Source organism: Rutilus rutilus (genome assembly GCF_951802725.1).
Source record: "Rutilus rutilus genome assembly, chromosome: 5".
Taxonomy (NCBI): domain Eukaryota; kingdom Metazoa; phylum Chordata; class Actinopteri; order Cypriniformes; family Leuciscidae; genus Rutilus; species Rutilus rutilus.
The window spans coordinates 39,917,220-39,937,796 of NC_140213.1; the positions used below are offsets into that span (position 1 = coordinate 39,917,220).

At 37.0% G+C, this 20,577-nt stretch overlaps 1 protein-coding gene across 3 annotated transcripts; it reads left to right on the forward strand.

Moving 5' to 3' along the window:
• The first annotated feature begins 209 nt into the window (after positions 1 to 209).
• tango6 (transport and golgi organization 6 homolog) lies at positions 210 to 19,740 on the forward strand. Of its 3 annotated transcripts, none has more exons than XM_084409910.1 (18): positions 210 to 352; positions 703 to 1,352; positions 2,456 to 2,572; positions 2,663 to 2,825; positions 3,697 to 3,803; positions 4,001 to 4,163; positions 4,341 to 4,408; positions 4,494 to 4,606; positions 4,739 to 4,915; positions 6,045 to 6,171; positions 6,393 to 6,587; positions 7,014 to 7,148; positions 8,057 to 8,551; positions 10,276 to 10,333; positions 11,294 to 11,452; positions 13,604 to 13,755; positions 15,089 to 15,202; positions 18,975 to 19,740. In XM_084409910.1, exons 1-18 carry the CDS (start codon positions 301 to 303, stop codon positions 19,149 to 19,151), a joined length of 3,222 nt encoding a protein of 1,073 aa, XP_084266036.1. In that variant the 5' UTR covers positions 210 to 300; the 3' UTR covers positions 19,152 to 19,740. The 3 variants fall into 3 exon arrangements, with proteins under 3 accessions (XP_084266036.1, XP_084266035.1, XP_084266037.1); XM_084409909.1 differs by having other exon boundaries at positions 240 to 352; positions 3,694 to 3,803; XM_084409911.1 differs by having other exon boundaries at positions 264 to 352; positions 666 to 1,352; positions 3,694 to 3,803.
• The last annotated feature ends 837 nt before the right edge of the window (positions 19,741 to 20,577 follow it).

Here is a 20,577-nt window from a genome sequence, read left to right on the forward strand (position 1 = left end):
ACCATTTGTTTTAGTGCCTTTACGCAGAGCTAATTAAATCAATGTTTACATTAGCCTACAGTACTTGCCATTCACCATTGAGATTTATGAAATAGTAAAATGTAGATAATTATCACATGAATTATTGCCATTGCATTATTAATTTCTGCGTTTCTTTTTGGGTTTCGTGTGAGTTTAGCTATTATTTTGTGGGACTTTTATTTTGAAAAGTTTCTCATCAGTTTCAACTTCCAACCACAGTTACGTTAAAGCTTTGCGACAAACGTTTTTGTAGTAGACAACACAGCAGTGTGGTGTAAAATGGTCACAGCACTAATAAAGTCTCTCAGTATATTAACGAAACCTATTCGAGGTAAGAAAAAGACATATCCGGGTTTAAATAGTGTTGTTTAATAACATGCTTTGGTAGTAGTAATATTTTTCCACCCCCCATAAAACCTGTCATCTTTCACTCACCCTCATGTTTGTTCCAAAACCGCATGACTTTATCTATTTATTTCGTAAAACACTAAATATGTCAGGTACTGACAGCCTCGGCTTACACTTTCAGATATTTTTTCGATACAATAAAAGTGAATAGCCAAACATCTCATTTTGTGCTTTACAGAACAAACAAAGTCATGCAGGTTTGTGTGTTGTTTATGTTTTGCAAATCTGTTAAATAGTGATGGCATGCGATGATGGACGCACACTCTTTTCCAGAGGCTCAGTGGAGCGATGGACAAAGCACACAAACATCACTTGTCCTGGCTCTCCAGAAGAACCTGTCAGAGCTCCGGGAGAGCATGTCTGCAGGCGAAGAGCTGGAGGAAGCCAGACGACTTCTGGAGGAGGTCAGGAGAGACAGCACATGGTTTTGCAGTGATGCTAATGACCTAACCTGGTGCTTTGTTCAGGAATGTCTTCTCTTACTGCTCTGCCTGGCACGACACCTCAACCGCCTCGTGGAAGCCTTTCACCAGATTCCTGCTGCACCAAACCCTGCGACCCCTGAAGCAGCTCCACCACTTCCCCCAGATGTTCTCAGTGTGGCCCAGCAAAAGACACTGGGCGCTGTGCTGCAGTTTGTGGTCACACTGGGTCTCTGCCCATATTTAGCCCCTGGTGTAGGAGTGGCACTGGGGCTGAGGTCAGCCTTTGGGGCAGCAGTGGAGGGAGCAGTCCGACACGATGTGGCCCCTACAGGGGAACGCCGTCTGCTTATCACCGCTGATGTGCTCCTAGAGGTGTCTGCTCTGTCATCGCTAGCGACTCCTGTGTTTACACGCCACCTGGGTGACATCATGGCAGCTCTGTGTCAGTTAGCTTATCGACCCCAGCGGCCTGAAGGAGACGGTGCAAAGAGTAATAAGGTAAAAATACACTAATATCAAAGAAACATTTAATCCTATTTGAATACATTTGACCAGTGGTCTCTTTTTAGAGCTGGGGTTCCCAAAGCCATGAATAACCTGGAATTAGCAAGGAAATTTAATATTGCTCCAGGCATAGAAAAGTCATGAAACATTAATAAAACTACATTTAAATGTGTGTCTCTCTCTCTTTCTCTCTCTCTCTCTCTCTCTCTCTCTCTCTCTCTCTCTCTCTCTCTCTCTCTCTCTCTCTCTCTCTCTCTATATATATATATATATATATATATATAGAGAGAGAGAGAGAGAGAGAGAGAGAGAGAGTTATTGTTAAATAAAGCTGAAAATATAAATATTAAATGAAAAAAAATGTTGCCTTGACCACTAACTGAAAGTACAAAAATTAAAACAGATTTTTTTTATTTATTACAGCTACATAGAAATATAAAAAAACCAAAAACCAATAAAGATGACAAAAACATGTAATAAAATAAACCTCAAACTAAAATTAAATCTCATTCAAAATATCAATAAATAATACGGTAACACTTTACAATAAGGTTTCATTAGTTAACACATTAGTTAACTACTTTAGTTAACATGAATTAAGAACGAACAATAATTCTAGAGCGTTTATTAATCTAAATTAATGTTAGTTTCAACATTTACTAATACATTATTAAAATCAAACATTTTTTAACATTAGTTAATGCACTGTGAACTAACACAAACAAACAATGAACGACTGTATTTTTATCAACTAACATTAATAAATACTGTAACAAATGTTTTGTTCATTGTTAGTTCATGTTAGTTAATACATAAACTAATGTTATCAAATGATACCTTATTGTAAAGTGTTACTAATAATACTTAAATAGTATATAAATTAGGCCTATACTTAAATAACACTGTTCTAGTTATTCTCAGTGTTTTGGCCTTTAGAGGCAAATCTTTATAAAAGTATATTTTTTAAAATCCCTATACAATAATGAAGAATGACATGAACGTAAGCAAGTGTGAGAATCCTGATTCATCACTCTTTCAAGTTTCATATTGGCCCAAGCTAAATGTTGAACTAATTCAGTCATTCTCATCTACCACAGGGACTAACGGTAGAGGAGCGCAAGACCTGCAAAGAAGCTCTCCACAGTCTTCTTGGGAAAGTGTATCAGCCAATCGTCATCAAAGAACTGCTTGTTCTGCAAGGGGGTCCTAAACAGGTGTGTGTTGCCCACTATCTTTCTGAATACTTTTCTGATGTGTTAGTATTTGTGTGACTTCACAGAGACATGTCCTGTGTATTGCTGTAGGCATCTTCAGGTTCCCGAGGTGGATGTCCTGGAGGGGGAGGCAAGGCTCTATCCCAAGCTCCCCCTTGGCTGAGGCGCCTGTGTGGACAGTTGCTGTCTGACAGGTTAATGCAACCACAAGGCGTCCAGGCAGTGGTGAGGGCCATCTTAGAGGGCACCGGAGGTAAGAGTACAGATGATTGGTTGAGAGGAACACTGTAATTTGAAAAAGCTTTTTCATGGAGTACAATCAAGTTTACAAGTGTCAGTTCCAAAATTTACTGAATGCCTTGTCAGTGGATAAAACATATTTTGTGTTCTCAAATATCTTTAGCTAACTGTGAGTAAATATTGTCTACAATTACAAATTCAGACATTTAACGTATGCCTTATTTGCTATTATTTATTAATATTATAAAAATGAGCATTATACCAGCCATACAATTTTTGGTACTAAACTCAAAACCCATTTCAAAACTCTTTCAGTAATGCAGCCCTAAACTAGTATATTTACTAGTAAACAGATTAAAAGAAAATGTAAACATTTAAATGTATGCAAATGTAAAATTGATAACCTATTTGTTTTTTATTGCTTATGCACAAATTTTTTTTTTGTGAATACAAATGCATTTATAAATACATTGAAACCTGTGTTCGTGCTCATGTTGTTTTGTTTTCCGCAAACTTATAAATAAAATGCAACATCCTGGAACCGTGTGCTGTTGCCTGGAATATTACAATATTGACCCCAAAAAGCTGCAGACTGTGAAGGAGACAAACATGTTACGTCTCGGTTAGAACAGCTAGGTGACCTAAAATGTTTTGCATATTCTATAAACAGCACAGCGTCAGTGGGCATCATTTTTTTAATTGTGGTGGAAAAATGTGTATTTTCATACCATACATAACAAATCCAGTACATAACAAAATTCCCAATGTGTTTCCAATAGGTTTATCATTCCATGGAAAGTCATTCTGTTTTTTTTATGATAGCTATAAATGTTCAGCATGTGCTTTTCAGTCATGTTTACTTGTTTCACATTGCTGACCAGCAGGTGGCGACTCTGACTGGAGGAAATGTGATGCTGTGGCCAAGATTCTTGCCGCCTGTCCTCAGCAGTCCCTCTCTGCTGAGAGCTATTACAGTCAAGTGTGTCCACAGGTGAAGTAATGTTCTCTCATTACAGTCAAAATAGTGAGATTATTGCTATAATGGTTATTTAGAGTTTTATTTGGTTTGCAAAATATGCTAGTAGTCAAATAACAAAAGCAAGAGTTCATTGCCACCTGTTACCTAAAAACCTATAAATAATTTTTGAAATGTACTCTAATCATAGAATGTAATATCACTGGATTTAGGTTCTGGAGCTTCTGCATTTCAAAGACAAGCTGACTGCACAGCAGTTCCAGAGAGTGGCCACCAGGGCGGCGCTCATCATGGTGCAAGATCGGCCTGAGTTTGCACAGCGATTCCTGCTCTTTCCTCTTCTCTCCCCCCTCCGTCGCTGTGCACAGGGAACCGGTTAGTATTTGTTAGGTGACTGCACTTTAGCATTTTATAGTGGCTGATATCACAGGTTGTGTGAAAAGGCTGCATCAAGTTGCTTGCTAATGTTTGTCCCAACACACAGGAATCATTTTTAGATGCAAAGTATATTCTCTTTTGAGTATTACAAAATTAACTGACAAGCTTTTGCAGGAGATGACCTATCCCAGGATGCAGTGGAGGAGTGGGAGCTGACTCGCTGTATTGAAGATGTATATAAAGTAAGCCAAGCGTTCTGTATTGTCTAATGCGCCATAACATCAAGTATATGAAATTCACATAAGAACGTTATTTCCTTCTGTTTAGATTTGTGTGGTGGGTAATAATCCATCAGAAGTGCTGCTGAAAGCTCTAGCTGATGTCTACTCAACACTGTTCAATCTCTTTTGCTTCACCAAACAGAATGTCTCTCATTTACGGTCAGTCTTTTTTTTTGTTTTTCTTTTTTTTTTAAAGAAGTCTCTCATTTATGGTCAGATTTCTTTTAGAATATGAAGTATTTGTAATAGATCATGTGTTTGGAAGAGACTAAAAGTGGTTGTTCCCTACAGTACATCCTGTCAGGAGATCCTGATATGGTGCCTGACTCACTCAGAGCGCTCGGCATCTCTTTTGCTGCTGAAACGCTTGTGTGGACTGCTGGGAGAAGTGGGTGGAGTCAGACAAGGCTTTCAGTTCTCGCCTGGCAGTGAAGGAGGGGCCAGACTTACAGTGAGAGAGCTTATCAGGTATTATTAAATGAGAACCCTACAATAATCATGCAATGTTCTGTGGAAAGTAGTGAGGTATTAGTCAGTCTGGTTTACCAGCCAGTATTTTGCCATTTTGAGCTTATCAGGCGATGGTCTAATTGGGAAAATAGCAGAATCTATAAGCTAGATCACCCTTTTGTCAATTTTAAAACAAACTGAAGCCTTAAAAAAGATGATGCATGTTTTTTAAGTGTTTAGTGATGAATTTAGAGTTGATATTTTGTAAAATATTGATTTCAGTAATTTTGTGTGTATCTTATTTGCTTTCATTAAATTAAGCATTATTTATATCAGTATAATATCAAGTGAAATTGATCATAAAAATGAAAGTAAAGACATTTATAATGTTACAGAAGATTTCTATTTTAAATATTTTTCAAACTTTCTATTCATCAGTGAATCCTGAAAAAAAAAAAAAAAATCATGGTTTCCACAAAAATATTAAGTTGCACAACTGTTCAAAAGTTTATTTTGTTTTCCGTACATTGCTTTGTGGTTTTCATAGCTTCCTGCACACTAAATCAGCATATTAGAATGATTTCTGAAGGATCATGTGACACTGAAGACTGGAGTAATGATGCTGAAAATTCAGCTTTGCCATCACAGGAATCAGCTTTATAAAAAAAAAAAAAATTATATTAAATTGTAATAATATTACATAATATTAATGTTTGTTCAAATACAGGTGAAACTTGAATTTTTTTTAATATCGTGCAAAAGTTCATTTATTTCAGTAATTCAACTTAAAAGGTGAAACTAGCCTTTATTTGTTATAATTTTGATGATTATGGCTTACAGCTTATGAAAATTTTCAAAATTTCTGAGATTTTGAATTCAGGGTTTGCATAAGCTGTAAGCCATAATCATCAAAATTATAACAAATAAAGGCTTGAAATGTCTCACTTTGCATGTAATGAGTCTATATAATATATTAGTTTCACCTTTTAAGTTGAATTACTGAAATACATGAACTTTTGCACGATATTCAAATTTTTCGAGTTTCACCTGTAAATGTAGTCTTGGTGGACATAAGAGACTTTTGAATACTAGTATATGTTGCAAGGCATAACAATGATTAACTGGCTCTTTTTCTGTGTTTTGACAGTGATGAAGATGAGGCTCTGTATGAGAAGGTCTCAGGTGAGCAGTGGAGAGTGCAGTGTCTGGTGCAGTTATTGGAAGAGATGAAGGACAGTGACCTGCCTGGAGAGTTTTTCCTACTGCTGCTGCAGGTGCTGACCTCTGCAAGCCTGTTTCAGCCTGACCGTTTCCAATGTAGCTCAACAATGTCTATACTACAGCACACAAGACAAATGGATGTCCATAATTGTTTTATAGCAAGATTTGAGGACTCAAGAATGCTTCAAAATGTAGAGTAGATGATTAAAAATAACTTTTAGACTTTAAGAAGATTAAAAAAAAATCCCTTTTTTGTGTTTTGTGTTGCTTCCAGGATTTAACAGCTGTGGCTGCTGAGCAGGACGAGGTTGAGCAGGAAGTGAACACCTCATCTATGACGCTGCTGGAGTTAGAGCAGCATCTGCTGGGGCGTGCAGGTGGACACGGACAGAGACTTGCTCTGCTGCAGGCGCTGGCCATCATGTGTGAGGGTCTTCCACACACACAGCTGCTCTGCAAACCCACTCAGGTGAGATATAGAAGAAATCATTCATTCGGTTCATTCAAATCAATGGTTCTCTCTTTTCCTGAGTGAAGTGGTAAATTTGAGTTTTAATGCTAAACTTTAAACTCTTTTAGGCTTTCTTATCATTTTGTCTTTTCTGCTTTCATTCAACTGAGGTTTTAATAAGATAAAACATGGGCCTTCTAAAAATAGAGCACATCATCCCCTGGCCAGATCTGTTCCATTTAACTCGCAACAAAGAATATCTTTACTCTGACTGTTATTTAGGGCAGATGTGTTATTTCAGCAGTTGTGCTACTTTATGTAGTGATAAGGTGTGATCTCTCAACACATCTCTCTCTCTCTCTCTCTCTCTCTCTCTCTCTCTCTCTCTCTCTCTCTCTCTCTCTCTCTCTCTCTCTCTCTCTCTCTCTCTCTCTCTCCTTACAGGTGGTTGGGTTCATAGCATCCATGCTGCAGAGAGCATGTGTTAGTCTGGAGCGTGGCACTGACAGCCCAGTGGAGAGTCAGACTCTCAGTATGGGAATAGGGCTTGTGGCCACTCTACTTTCTGGAGCTGCTGAGGTAGTGTATAGTTTATACATTTTGCTGCTGTTCTTTGCTCACTCTGTTGTAAGAGTTCCTATAGTAATAAGCTGTTTGCTGTGTTTATGGGTAGTTAACATATTGCATATTAATCCTGCAGTGTGGCATGCATGCTACACTTTTTTAACAAAAGATTTTCCATTTTTGTATACTTATTAAAAATGCCATTTGAACTTGTATAAATGTGATTACATTTTAAATATTAGTTAGTTGCACAAAATTAGTTTGTTGCACCCAAGGTTATTATCGTTAACTAAAGCTAGTGAGAATATTTCTGTTAATTGAAATAAAATAAAATAAAATATAAATATTAGTTAAACTAACTGAAAATTAGAAATGTTGCCTTGGTAATAAACTAAAATATGTTGAAGTTGAAGCACTACAATTATAAGTACATACATAAATAAATAAATAAACTTTAGAAAATGACAAAAGCACATAATGGAAATTGACTGCTATAAACTATAAAACTAAAACTATAAAACATAACTGCTAACTAGAAGTTGTGCCCAGTCACAGCACACAAAATATGCACTAATGCCCAGTTATTGGGTTAATTTGGTGTGATTAAATAAAACAATGCAAAAAGGGCAAAATAATAAAATTACATGAAACAAAAAAAGATCTTAAGTTATGTTTTAATGTAATTTCTTTGAATTATATTCAAAGAATGTATTATATTGTATTATATTCAAAGATATGTAATTGCCCAATTATATTGAGGAAGTTCCAAGCAATATTGATATGCAATTAATTGTAATTGATTAATCAGCATTTTTTCTAATTAGTATGATTAAAAGGTTTAAACAATTGACAGCCTAAAATCTTTGTTCATGTACATATTATTTATTACCTACCAAATTGTACCTTTGTTTATCTTCTTTCAGCTCACTGCAGATGATTATTCATCAATGGCTGCACTGCTGCCCCACCTGGAACAGATTTCCCAGCAGCACCAAGAGCCCGTTATCCAGGAGCTAGCGTCCGATCTGAGGGCCACTATTGCCACACACGGGGCTTATCGCCCTACAACTGTCCCTAAAACAGCCAGCCAGCACAGCACTGCCCACAGTCTTACTCAACCTGCAGGCCACAGTTCAAACTCCCTCCCAGCCAGACCCCAGGTCCCTTCACAATCAATCTCACATCCCAAACATACAGCAGACCCTAGTGTAACACCCAAAGTTAAGGACTTTCAGACAGCTGGAAGAATACCCAATCCTGGGATTTCTGAGGCCTTGCGCAGTAAAGCTTTCTCTGAGTGCCTGCTGGAAGCCTGTGACCCAGATGTGCCCACACGAGCCGTAGCACTGCGTTCACTGACCCGCTCTGTTAGAGATGGAGACAAGGAGGCATTGCAGAACAAGGAGAAACTACTAACAGTGAGTGTATAGATGTGTATGTATCTGTATATGTAAGTTAAAGCAGATAAAACTGGTCTGGCATGAATTTTTTAAAAATACATTTCTCATTATGTATGATATGAAAGTGGTCACATTTACTGAAAATTTGCAGGCGAAATCTAGTAATTTCAGTTGGAATCTGCATAAGCATATTTTGCTCATGTTCATGCTGGTCATGAAAATTTAGCTGTTTTGATCAACAGAAATCTGCTTGGTTTAAAATTAATTCTGTGTGAGCAGTGATTTATACGTCGCTACATCATTGACAATGGATGAACATTATAATAAATATATATATATATATATATATATATATATATATATATATATAATATTTCCAGGGAATACATAAATATATAGTTTTTATAATTGGAAAAGCATCTGCCAAATGCATCGGAAAAATAAATATTATAAATGTTATAATTTTAAAATATTCCCATTAATTCTAGACATTATTATTATTATTATTATTATTATTGCTAAAGGTGAAATATTTTAACAATTTTAAAATATTGAAACTTTTTTTGTATAATTAATTATTATTAATATTATTTCCATTTCACCTATTACTGTATATTCTTACTGGCTGGTTTAGGGTACGCTTACACAACATCTATGTACTAAACACGGAAAAAAATGTCCTTTGCATTTTTGACAGCGATGTCAAAACAATCCCTGTTCACACGCATCTGCAAAAACGACTAAAAATGCTGTATTATGCATGTCAGTAGTTGGCGATGTTACTTTGTAAAGAAACGGTACATGCCTATATACTGAACATATAATACGCATGTGCATGACATCACCGTTTTCACAAATTTGCAGACGATAACAGTATCATTTTTAAAAACTTGCCCTTTGAAACACGATTTCACAAGTTTGCATTTTCAGGCCCCCAAAACGCTGTTGTCATTGCGCTTTGATGCAGGCGATCATTATAGTATATGATAAACACTTACTCTCCCAGTATGCATTATTCTCTCTGATGCCAAAAGCTTGGTGTCACGTGCACATCTCTCCTGGGATTTGCGTAGACTCTTCTTCCCTGGGTGACATTGTTTAAATGGGCCATGACTTCCAGTGTTTTTCTTTCTCCTGTGTGCTAGTGTTGAGGGTGGGTGAGGGTCTAGAATAGACCATGTTTAATAAATGAGGTGGGATGTTTGGTGTGTAAAACCTCTTGCTTGAGGGTGTCTGAAGACTCTCGTGGGATCTAGTTATGATGAGCGGCTTTCTGCAATGTCTCATCTAATATTCTCTGTTATAAGAGTCTCTTCTGTGTCCAACGCTTCATAAATACAACTAATTCACACATGAACACAGACACAGAGCCTCTCACTAACAGTGACATAACACCCACCCAGTAATCCATTAACATAGCCTTAGATGTGCTTCTTTTTCTTTTGATTCATTCAGTTTTAAATATTTATTTATGTCAGTGTCTGTCAGAGTTCTTAGCACATAAATGTCTTATCTGTTGTATTCATTTTCTCTTTCATTCTCTCTGAAAGTCATAGCACTTCACCTCATGTGAACTCATTTAAATCTTTTAAAACTGCAGGCCATAGACATGTTTTAATTTGCATTACTGTAAACGTGCTGAGAGCTGAAAAACTGTCAGCGATAATTAGACTAAGGAATTAATTAACTCTGCTCTAATTCTTTGCTCTCAGCTTTCGGTGAATTATTTCAATGTGTTTCAGCTCTTTCTGGAAAACCTGGAACATGAAGACTCCTTTGTGTATCTGTCTGCTATTCAAGGTAATTAATTCACTAGTTCAAGAAAGAAACCAGCCTAAACTCCTTCGAAATACAACAAAATATGACAATCACACCTGCTTTTGCCTAATTTTTTTGAAAATGACTATTGAGGGTTTTTCAGAAATTAATGTACATTTTTTATTTATTTGTAGTTGTGATGGTACATAATAGAACATCTTGGTTTTGGCTGGTTGAATGACTTAGTTGTAATTATAAAGCACTGACATTACATTGACCTGAATTACTTTTGCCAGCTAAACTCACTGTCAGCTTTACCTCAACACATTACAATGTGTTTAAGCCCTCACGTTACTCATTCTTAAAGAATACAGATGTTTGGTTAAACCTTTCATTTGTTAAATGACCAGGCTTTTGCTTTGCCATAATGAATAGCTAAAGCATCTGATTCCTGAGCTCATTAAAGTAGTCAATATTATGCAGCACAACTGTTTTCAGCATTGATAATAATAATAAATGTTTCTTGAACACCAAATCATGTGGCACTAAAGACTGGAATAATGATGCTGAAAATTCGTCTTTGAAAAAACACAATATTACTGTTTTTTTACTATATTGTGTATTCCTGGCCCCAAACTTTTGAACGGTGGGGTATATTGATCGGCAGTTGTGGAGGACTTTCTTTTGTATATGTGTGTCAGGTTATTTCAGGAACAGCTTTGAAATCTACCAGGCTGCTGTATCTGGGCCAACAAACAGATTTGGGATGCTGTATTTCGGTTTGATTAACTAAACCAGCTCTGTGTATTTGCAGCCAATGTTATTTCACCTTTTGTCCATGAATGGTCAGAACCATCTCAACCATCCCTTTTTGGCCTATTGAGGAATAGCTAAATTAAGATTGTAATGCTCTGGCAGCCTGTTGTGCTTTCTATTCATCCTGTCTTAAAAAGGGTCTGTCAGAGTTTTAGCCTTTATTCAGAGCTGTTTTTTCTGTTTCAGGGTTGGCAGTGTTGGCTGATTCTTTTCCTGAGCAGATTCTGCAGAGACTGCTGGGAGAGTATCAGACCGGGGCAACTGTCGGTCCCCCCAAAAGAGAGCGCTCCCTAGAGACACGCCTCAAAGTGGGCGAGGTATTAATGAGAGCCTGCAGGGCCATGGGTGAGCACAGTCACTGACTGTAGTATTCCTTTCTTTTTCATATTTCTTTCTTTCTGTATTCTTTTCTTCCTTTAAAATACTTCATGCTCCATTTCAGGATCTGTTTGTCAGATCTGGGCAGTGCCGTATCCCCAGCACAAGTGTGCGGTTATTCATTGTGTCTCGAGATCATTCAGTCTGGGTCTGAGGCATGTCGCCTTGGCCCGGCTCCTTAACGCTAACAGACCGAGCTCTGAAAAAGCCCAACAGCTGCTACAGTCCGCTGAAACCGCACAATGAGTCTCACAGCTCTCTGTCACATTCATAGTGCCTTCACACACAGCAGGGGGCATCACACACTTCACATCGCACACTTGAGCTCAATTTACATTTTCAGCCCTTGAGTATTATCTAATGAGACACTTATTTCAATCCTTAAATCCTTGATTTTGTAATAACTAAATATCTATCCAAAACACGCTGTTTCGTAATGTACACATCCGATGCGTCATTAAATAAATCCTTTTCATGCATAAGTGTGCCACTGGTTTCCAATTAAACATGTCGCTTAATAAGGTGCTGGGACAGATGGCCACAGTTAACAAGAAGCACTGGATCAAAGAAGCGTATGTTACACTTTTTCTTGCCCCTGTTCCTTTTCCCTCCCATCAGATACCCATTTTTTTCTTGTAGATCTAGTCCACAATAGACATTTAAACTCTTTTGATCCGTTTGGAGGATTGGTCAGCTGAACAAGTGGACCTTCATGTCTGAATAGGTCCTGGCACATGGACTCTGGAAGGTTTTATACAGTTTGAATGACATTTCAGACAGGGCCAGAAAAATCAGCTGTGGGGAGCAAGTCCCTCTGGACCCACCTGGCAGCCATTATAATAGCTTTTGTCTAGTTGTATCCTTATATATTACCCATAAAGAATGTAAATTCCCCTTACACTAATACCTGTCAGTGTGAGGAGTATTATTTTTTTATTTATTTTTTGTCAGAGCCCAAAAAGAAGCCAAAAAAATCCCAGTTTAGTGACTTTGCTCATGCTATAGGTATGGACTTTGGACTTTCTCAGACTTTCACACTGAGATGGAGAGATTGGAAGAGGAGTTGCGACTTCAGCTTTGTGTGTGTGTGTGTGTTCAGGCTGGAGCTCTCATTCCTTGCACTGTACATTTGGTATTAGGACAAATCTGAGTTTAATTTTTATTTTTTTTAAGTCTGTATACACTACAGGTCAAAAGTTTGGAATAATTGAGAGTTTTAATGTTGTGGATAGAAGTCTCTTATGCTCACCAAGCAAATTATATTTATTTGATTAAAAAATACAGTAAAACAGTAATATTGTAAAATATTACAATTTAAAAGAACTGTTTTCTATTTTAATCTGTTTTTAAATGCAGTGTATTCCTGTGATGGCAAAGTTGAATTTACAGTTGCCATTACTTCAGTGTCACATGATCCTTCAAAAATAATTTTAATATGCTGATTTGTTGCCCGAGAAACATTTATTATCATCAGTTGAAAGCAGTTGTGCTGCTTAGTATTTATGTGGAATCAGTGATGCACTACCATTCAAACCTTTTATTAAGCAAGAATGCATTCAATTGACCAAAAGTCACAGTAAAGACATTTATAATAAATGTCAAATAAAGGCTGTTGTTTAGAATTTTCTATTCAATAATCCTGAAAAAAGCATATCAAGATTTCCACAAAAACTATGCAGCAAAAACTATTTTCAACATTGATAATAAAGAACATAAATAAAGTTAAATATTATAACTTTAATAATAAAGAATAAAGATTATTAGTAATTGAGTACCAATAATATTTGAGCAACAAAACGGCATATTCGAATGATTTCAGAAGGATCATCTGACAGACACAAAATATAAAACAAAACAAAATTGCCATCACAGGAATAAATTACACTTTGAAATATATTAAAATAGAAAATAGATCTTTTAAATTGTAATAATATTTCAAAATATTAGTTTTTTTCTGTATTTTTAATCAAATAAATGGAGCATTGGTGAGCATAAGTTACTTATTCCAACATAAAAAATTTTTTTTATAATTATTCCAAACTTTTGAACAGTAGTGTATGTCTTTATATACAGCTAAATATCTGTACGTATAAATAAATAAAAGGTTTTATCTTTTAGGTGACCTTGCTCCACACTATGGTCGCCCTCTGATTGGTGTGTTCCTGAGTGGCACACGAGACAAGGACAGTAGTGTGCGTGCCAGCAGCCTCTCTAATTTGGGTGAACTCTGCCAACGTCTCAACTTTTCCCTCGGACCACTGGCACAAGAGGTAGTACCACTCTAGTATTCGAAACCTAAAAGTCAACTAGACAAGCTGATGAAAAGCTGAATTTGCGCAGTTTAGTCTGTAATTAGTTATTTTTAAGCAGATCCCCGAGGCTGCTTCTAGTCTGATGTCATCGTTCTCTTTACTCGGCACAGCTGTGTATGTGTGTACACACATGCACATCTCACTTCACAAGATTACTACTACTACTAGTGCTGAGATCAGGGTTTCTGCTGGTGCAGATGGGTGATAGATGGATGAACCTGAACTCTATCAATTTCACTGATTTGCTCATTAAAATCAGCCAACGTCTTGACCACAAATCTTTATGTAGCAATTGATTGTGTATGCTCAAATCTATTTAAATGCTTTCAAAATAGATCTGTAAATAAAAATGTTCCATTTTATGATGTTAGCAATTCAAAACAGCATAATATTTGCATATTGGAATGCTTTATTTTATTCATTTGTATTCTGAATTGTGATTAGCCTTTTTTTACTCTAGTCACTTACTTAACCACATTAGCTGCGTTTGATAGTGGACAGAATGTGTTGAATTTGCATTATGTTGATTCTCGTACACAGCCAATAGAAAACAAGAAGTGTCTTAAGGGTTGGGGGAAAAAATATAGCTTTTCGTTTAATGGAGCACTCCCCATATTGACCCATACAATCCCAAGATCAATCTTTTACTCTAAGCCTATTTCCAATTCACAATACAAATGAGCTGTTTATTTCATATGTAAGTGAAATGGACATTCATAACTGAAATATAGAATCAGCGTTGAATCAAATCAAGTTTAAAGCCTGTGAATCAGAATCACATCAAACTGGGAAATCAGTCATGTCACCAGTATTTTATGTAGAATCAAAGACTAAGCTTACCTGAGACTTTAGCATTGTACTTTTGCTGCCTTGCAAGCATTGATGTTTCCTTCAGGAAATACAAATCTAGAGTTCTTTGATACTTTGTGCCAATGTGTGAAATGTGTGACGCCTTGCAGTTGGAAAGCAGTTTGTTTATTTTTCAGCGCCTGTGCATACGGTCGTTGAGAAAATCTACCGTGAGTGTCTGAGCTGCGGCAGTGGTCTACAGATCTTCATGAATAAGCATCTCTGTCAGTGTGACTAACTGGGGTGCTTATTCATGAAAGAGCCCCTGCAACAGGCTGTTCTAGACCATCCTGACCATCAGCCTTCTGCAAACCCGTGTGCATGTGTTTAGACATCAATCGACCCGCTACATTGACATAAAGATCAACTAGTGCAGCATTGCAGATCTCTGCGGCCTGCGTACGTCCTTTGCATTTGACCTCTGTTTGTGTGGTTCCTGCAGCTGAGCACGTGTCTCACCGCCCTGATAAAGACGGACAGAGAAGCAGAGGTTCGGAGGGCTGCGGTCCATGTCATTGCTCTGGTCCTCAGGGGCCTCAGTGATAAAACCACTCAGGTGAGTATTTTGAAATATGTGTGATCAATTTAACTTGGCTGGTATTAAAGGAATATGAAAAGCTTTTATAAAGGACTTAAAATGTATTAATAATTCAGTATTTAAAAAAATAATTAATTTAATATTTCTATTTTAGCATATTTTAAAATGTCATTTATTCCAGTGATGCACAGCTGAATTTTCAGCATCATTACTCCAGTCTTCAGAGTCACACGATTCTTCAGAAATCATTCTTATATGGTGATTTGGTGCTCGAGTAACATTTCTTAAGCCCAGTTTATACTTCTGCATCAAACTCACGCCATAGCTATGTCGTAGGCTGTGTGTAGCACGCATAGCCTATGACGTACCTTGACGTGCACCTCTCCAAAAATGTAACAACGCATTTATTTGAAATATAAATCTTTGTATAGTTATAAATGTCTTTACTATGGAAGCTTGTTTCCGCCACAGAATAAAACATTTTAAGAGATAATTGCGACTTTTTATCTCACAATTGCGACTTTTTATCTCACAATTGCGAGTTTACATCTCGCAATTCTGAGTTTATTTCTCAGAATTTTGACATATAAAGTCAGAATTGCGTGAAATAAAGTCGCAATTGCGTGTTATAAAGTCAGAATTGCGAGATATAAAGTCAGAATTGCGTGAAATAGTCGCAATTGCGTGTTATAAAGTCAGAATTCTGACTTTTTTTCTCGCAATTGCGACTTTATATCACGCAATTCTGACTTTATATCACGCAATTCTGACTTTATATCACGCAATTCTGACTTTATATATCGCAATTCTGACTTTATACTGTATCTCGCAATTCTGACTTTATAACACGCAATTGCGACTTTTTCCCGCAATTCTGACTTTATATCTCGCAATTCTGACTTTATATCTCGCAATTCTGACTTTATATCTCGCAATTCTGACTTTATAACACGCAATTGCGACTTTATTTCACGCAATTCTGACTTTGTATCTCGCAATTCTGACTTTATTTCACGCAATTCTGACTTTGTATCTCGCAATTCTGACTTTATAACACGCAATTGCGACTTTATTTCACGCAATTCTGACTTTGTATCTCGCAATTCTGAGAAATAAAGTCAGAATTGCGAGATGCAAACTCGCAATTGTGAGATAAAAAGTCGCAATTATCATTAATTTTTTTTTATTTTGTGGCGGAAACAAGCTTCCATACTTTACCGTCATTTTGATCAGTTTAAAAAAAAAAGTTGTGGGATTGAACAGCATGCCACTATCCATTTACAGCATGTTTTTAACCAGAAATATTTCTTCAAAGGTTTGAAGTCCCATCACTGTGTTTTGTGTGTGAGGATATTGAGTAGATTGTTAGGTCTTTCGATCTGGTGTCTTGATCAATGCACGTGTTTAGTGGGAGGAATTCTTCCAGCATCTGGACTGATGAGCAGCAGCTGTCATTTTCTACTCTCTTATTTAGAGGTCACCTGCAGTATAAGACAACCAATGCTCTGTCTAATCATCACTCTCAGCAGACTCTCTTGTTCCCACGGCCCTGATAACTTTCCCAGCAATGCCTTTAATTTCCGACCATAGCTCCTACATTTGGTGCATGATGAATAAAATGAATAGATCTAAACCATATGAAAAACGTTTTTTTTTTAGATTTTCAGAAGAAAAGGTGGTCCTTGCTCATGCAAAATTTGTCCCTGCTATGATAGAGTGTTGTAGTAGGTTGCCAAGACATTGTTGTAAAGTACTATGGTACTTTTTTATTTTAGTGACCATGAGGTTAAACTAAAAATCATTGATGTCCATAACATGAACAGTGCAGGTTGAGTCAATAAAGTTTATCAGGAGTTTTTTGAGAAACCTTCTACAAAGTTTGATGTATCACAAGTTCTGAGTTACAGCTGTAACTACATTAACCAATCAGAGGTGTGTATCAGCTTACATAGATGTGAGAACATTGAGTCTCTGATCCACTGGACTATTAGCATCCATCTTCAACAGATGTTTACCCTGTTCTGAGATCATATGAACCACACTTACTGAAATTTGTACATTTTATAGTTTTTTGATGTTGGCAGCCGATTGACATTCCAACCTCTCAGACTACAGATCCGTTCTCCCATAATACAGTGTGATAATTTTATTCCAGTTAACTCTTTTAAAACATATTTAAAACATTATAGGGTATGAATCACAAGACTGCCACACATTCCATGAAAGCGAGATACTTGATCATTGAGACCACTTATTTCCTTTATCAAATGTATTTCTATAAAATAATCTTTAAACCTTGAAAATGTCTTCATATTATTTGCCAGGTTTTTCCAGTGTGATTATAGTATGTTCTACAGAAGATAAATAAATAAATGAATGTACGCATCAAGTTCAAGGCATTGACGCTTGCTTACAGATCTATCACACGCTCAGCTCCCTCCTACCTTCACTCACTCCTACGAGCCTACATCCCCACCAGACGCCTACGATCAATCAACGAGCGACGTCTCGTGGTTCCATCACAGAAAGCCACAAAATCACTTTCCAGATCATTCTCATTCACAGTTCCATGCTGGTGGAACACTCTCCCCACCCTCATCCGGAATGCTGAATCCCTGACAACATTAAAAAAACAGCTGAAAACCCATCTCTTCCATGAGCACCTAAACTCATAAAAAAAAAAAAAAAATAAAAAAAAAACCTTTCCCTTAAAATCCCACTTATCATGCTTATGCTACTCTGAATAATGCATGAACTTCGTATTCTGAACACTTCTTGCGTTGTTGTTGTCTTTTGCCTCTTCATGATGACTTGCTTAATTTAGTCCTGATTTGTAAGTCGCTTTGGATAAAAGCGTCTGCTAAATGACTAAATGTAAATGTAAATGTACTCAAATAACAGTTAAATTAAATAATAAAAAAATACAAACAAAAAATTCTTAATTTTTCTTCAAAATAGTTTATTTAAAGTAGTTTAATATGTTTCATTTTTTGACAGTTTTTTTGTAATAATAAAGATTCTTTAGAGAAGTATTCTTGTATAAGATGATACATTTAATTTTGTGGAGAGTTTGATACAAAATGTCAGGATGCTAAATCTTCTGCTTTGTCCTTTCACTACTTCACTTTGCAACACTTGGAATTTTGGGAGTGTTTGTCCGCATAAAACACATCTTAAGATCCCTCTATAAACACATGAACTGATCCCATGACCTCAGAGCAGACCAAACAGGCCACGCTGCTGCAAATGACCTTTTATGCTTTTGACCCCCTGATTTACAGCACCAATGTCCACCCTAGGTAGTACCCTGGCCCTTGAAATATTTGCACATGCACTTTATAGGACAGGTTTTACTAGACTCAGACGGTGCTGTCCCTGGCCTGCACCTTGGCATTGGACCCGGGTGCAAAGTCATGTCTGTCATCGCCGTCTGTTGAGTTTCCCAGGATGGAGCTTGATAGAGGTCCTTCTGGTATGAGAAACAGTTGTTTCTCGGTACAGCTGTTGCAGCGAGTAATGAGACGGCTCGTCCAGGTAAACCATAAGTCACACCGCCTGGTGTCCTCTTAGTGTGAGGCTAAAACAGCTGACTGCTCACAAAAGCGCTCTCCTGCTGTCAAGGAGAAGGTCAAGAGACCATCTGCCTCAAGAGACATATACAGTATATGTATATGAAATTATTTTTCATTGTTTTCTCTTCCTTGTTTGTTCTTTTTCTTGCTTTCAGTTGTACAGTAAAACAGTACATCCGCTTACTAAGTGCTTTCCGACTCTTCTTCTGCTTTTTCAGGTTCTTGGGGATGTTTTATCTGAGCTGTATCGGGCTCTGAAAGGGGTGGTGCGGTCGGACCCGGATGATGTGGCTGTACTCCATGCTCAGCTCGCACTGGAGGAGCTGGATGATGTCATGAGAAGGTTCATCTTCCCTCAGCAAAAACTTGAGAAAAAGATTGTGGTACTTCCTTGAAAGCGCTCCAGAAATTACATAACATTTTTTTGTAGACCTCTTAGATTTCTACCATCCGTTTATATATGTAGTAATTGAATAATTTATACATTTTCAGCTTTTTTTTTCTTCTCCATAATCAGTTTTCACACCCACATTTCCTTTCTAAAACCAAAAAACCTGTCTTGCCATTGATAAACTAGCATTGTGCCTTTTGTTATCTGTTACACTGAGGTTAGAGGAGAACAAAAGCAAAAGATATATCTTTGTAAAGAGCCCTGGTGTAGCTGGTTTCCACTCTATTCTGCACTGGTGATAAAATGCCTGTTTGCGTTTTATCGAATGTTTGTTGTACATATAAAGACGGCTAGGTCATGACATCATTGTAAGATACGACAGGGCAATTAGTCATTCTCTTAAAATTCCTCCCACTGCACAATACTAAAACTATCCATTCATGTTAACCGTCCTGACCTCTTGGAACTGCCCTGAAGCAGAACTGGTTAAATACCAAATAAATACAAATGTTAGCATTTATGCTAACTCATAAAATGATATCTTGGTCATGAGGTGTCTCTAAAATAAAATAAAGAGTCCTTATTTTTCTGAAGCTGGTCTAATGTGTTTATATTATGCTGTCGTTAACAGTTTCTTTTCCCCTTTGCTAGGACTGTTTTAGAGGTAATGTAAATGTAAGCATGTGTCTGAACATCTGGGTTAGGTTGCAGTGCCACAAGTTCCTGTCTGCCTCATGTGCTGTAAGGTAATAGGTGAACCAAATATTAATAAGCTAAAAATAGTTCACATTGTATAACAGTTCGTAGTATGTGTTAAAGCCAATATGAATTGCAGTTTGCAATGGATTGTGCTTCTGTAACGTTAAAGGGATAGTTCACCCAAAAATGAAAGTTAGGTCATTATTTACTCACCCTTATATTGTTTCAAGCTTGTATGACTTTCTGTTCTCTGTGGAATGTAAAAAAAGATGTGAGAAATGTCTTCTTTTTTTAAAAAACATACAATGGAAGTCAATAGTCACCAAAACTGTTTGATTACCAACACATTCGTCAAAATATCTTCTGTTGTGTTTCACAGGCAAAGGAAGTCACACAGATTTGGAAGGGGGTGGGGTGAGAAAATGTTGACAGAATTTAAATCTTTGGGTGAATGGTCCTTTTAAGTATTTCTGAGTAATGCAGGAAAAATGTAGGACAGGAATTGTGGACGTTTAATTGAGCCAGACTGAATGAAAGTTTGTTAAAGCAATATCTGAATTGTACCCAAAAACCCTTTCCCCCAGTTTCACAGACATGGCTTAAGTCTAGTCCCAGACTAAAATGCACGTTTGAGCCGTTTGAACTGAAAGCAACTTGCTCTGACATCTTAAAATATGCCAGTGCCATTATTCTGTCTCAAAATGCACAGCAGTAATGTTTTTTTTTTTCTA

What these genes read in the sequence shown, in the direction of transcription:
- tango6 (XM_084409909.1), top strand. Translation starts at nt 301, where the DNA reads ATGGTCACAGCACTAATAAAGTCTCTCAGTATATTAACGAAACCTATT. An exon ending in CATCTTAGAGGGCACCGGAG is followed by an intron (nt 2,826 to 3,693) that starts GTAAGAGTACAG and finishes ATTGCTGACCAG; the next exon opens with CAGGTGGCGACTCTGACTGG. An exon ending in TACTTTCTGGAGCTGCTGAG is followed by an intron (nt 7,149 to 8,056) that starts GTAGTGTATAGT and finishes ATCTTCTTTCAG; the next exon opens with CTCACTGCAGATGATTATTC.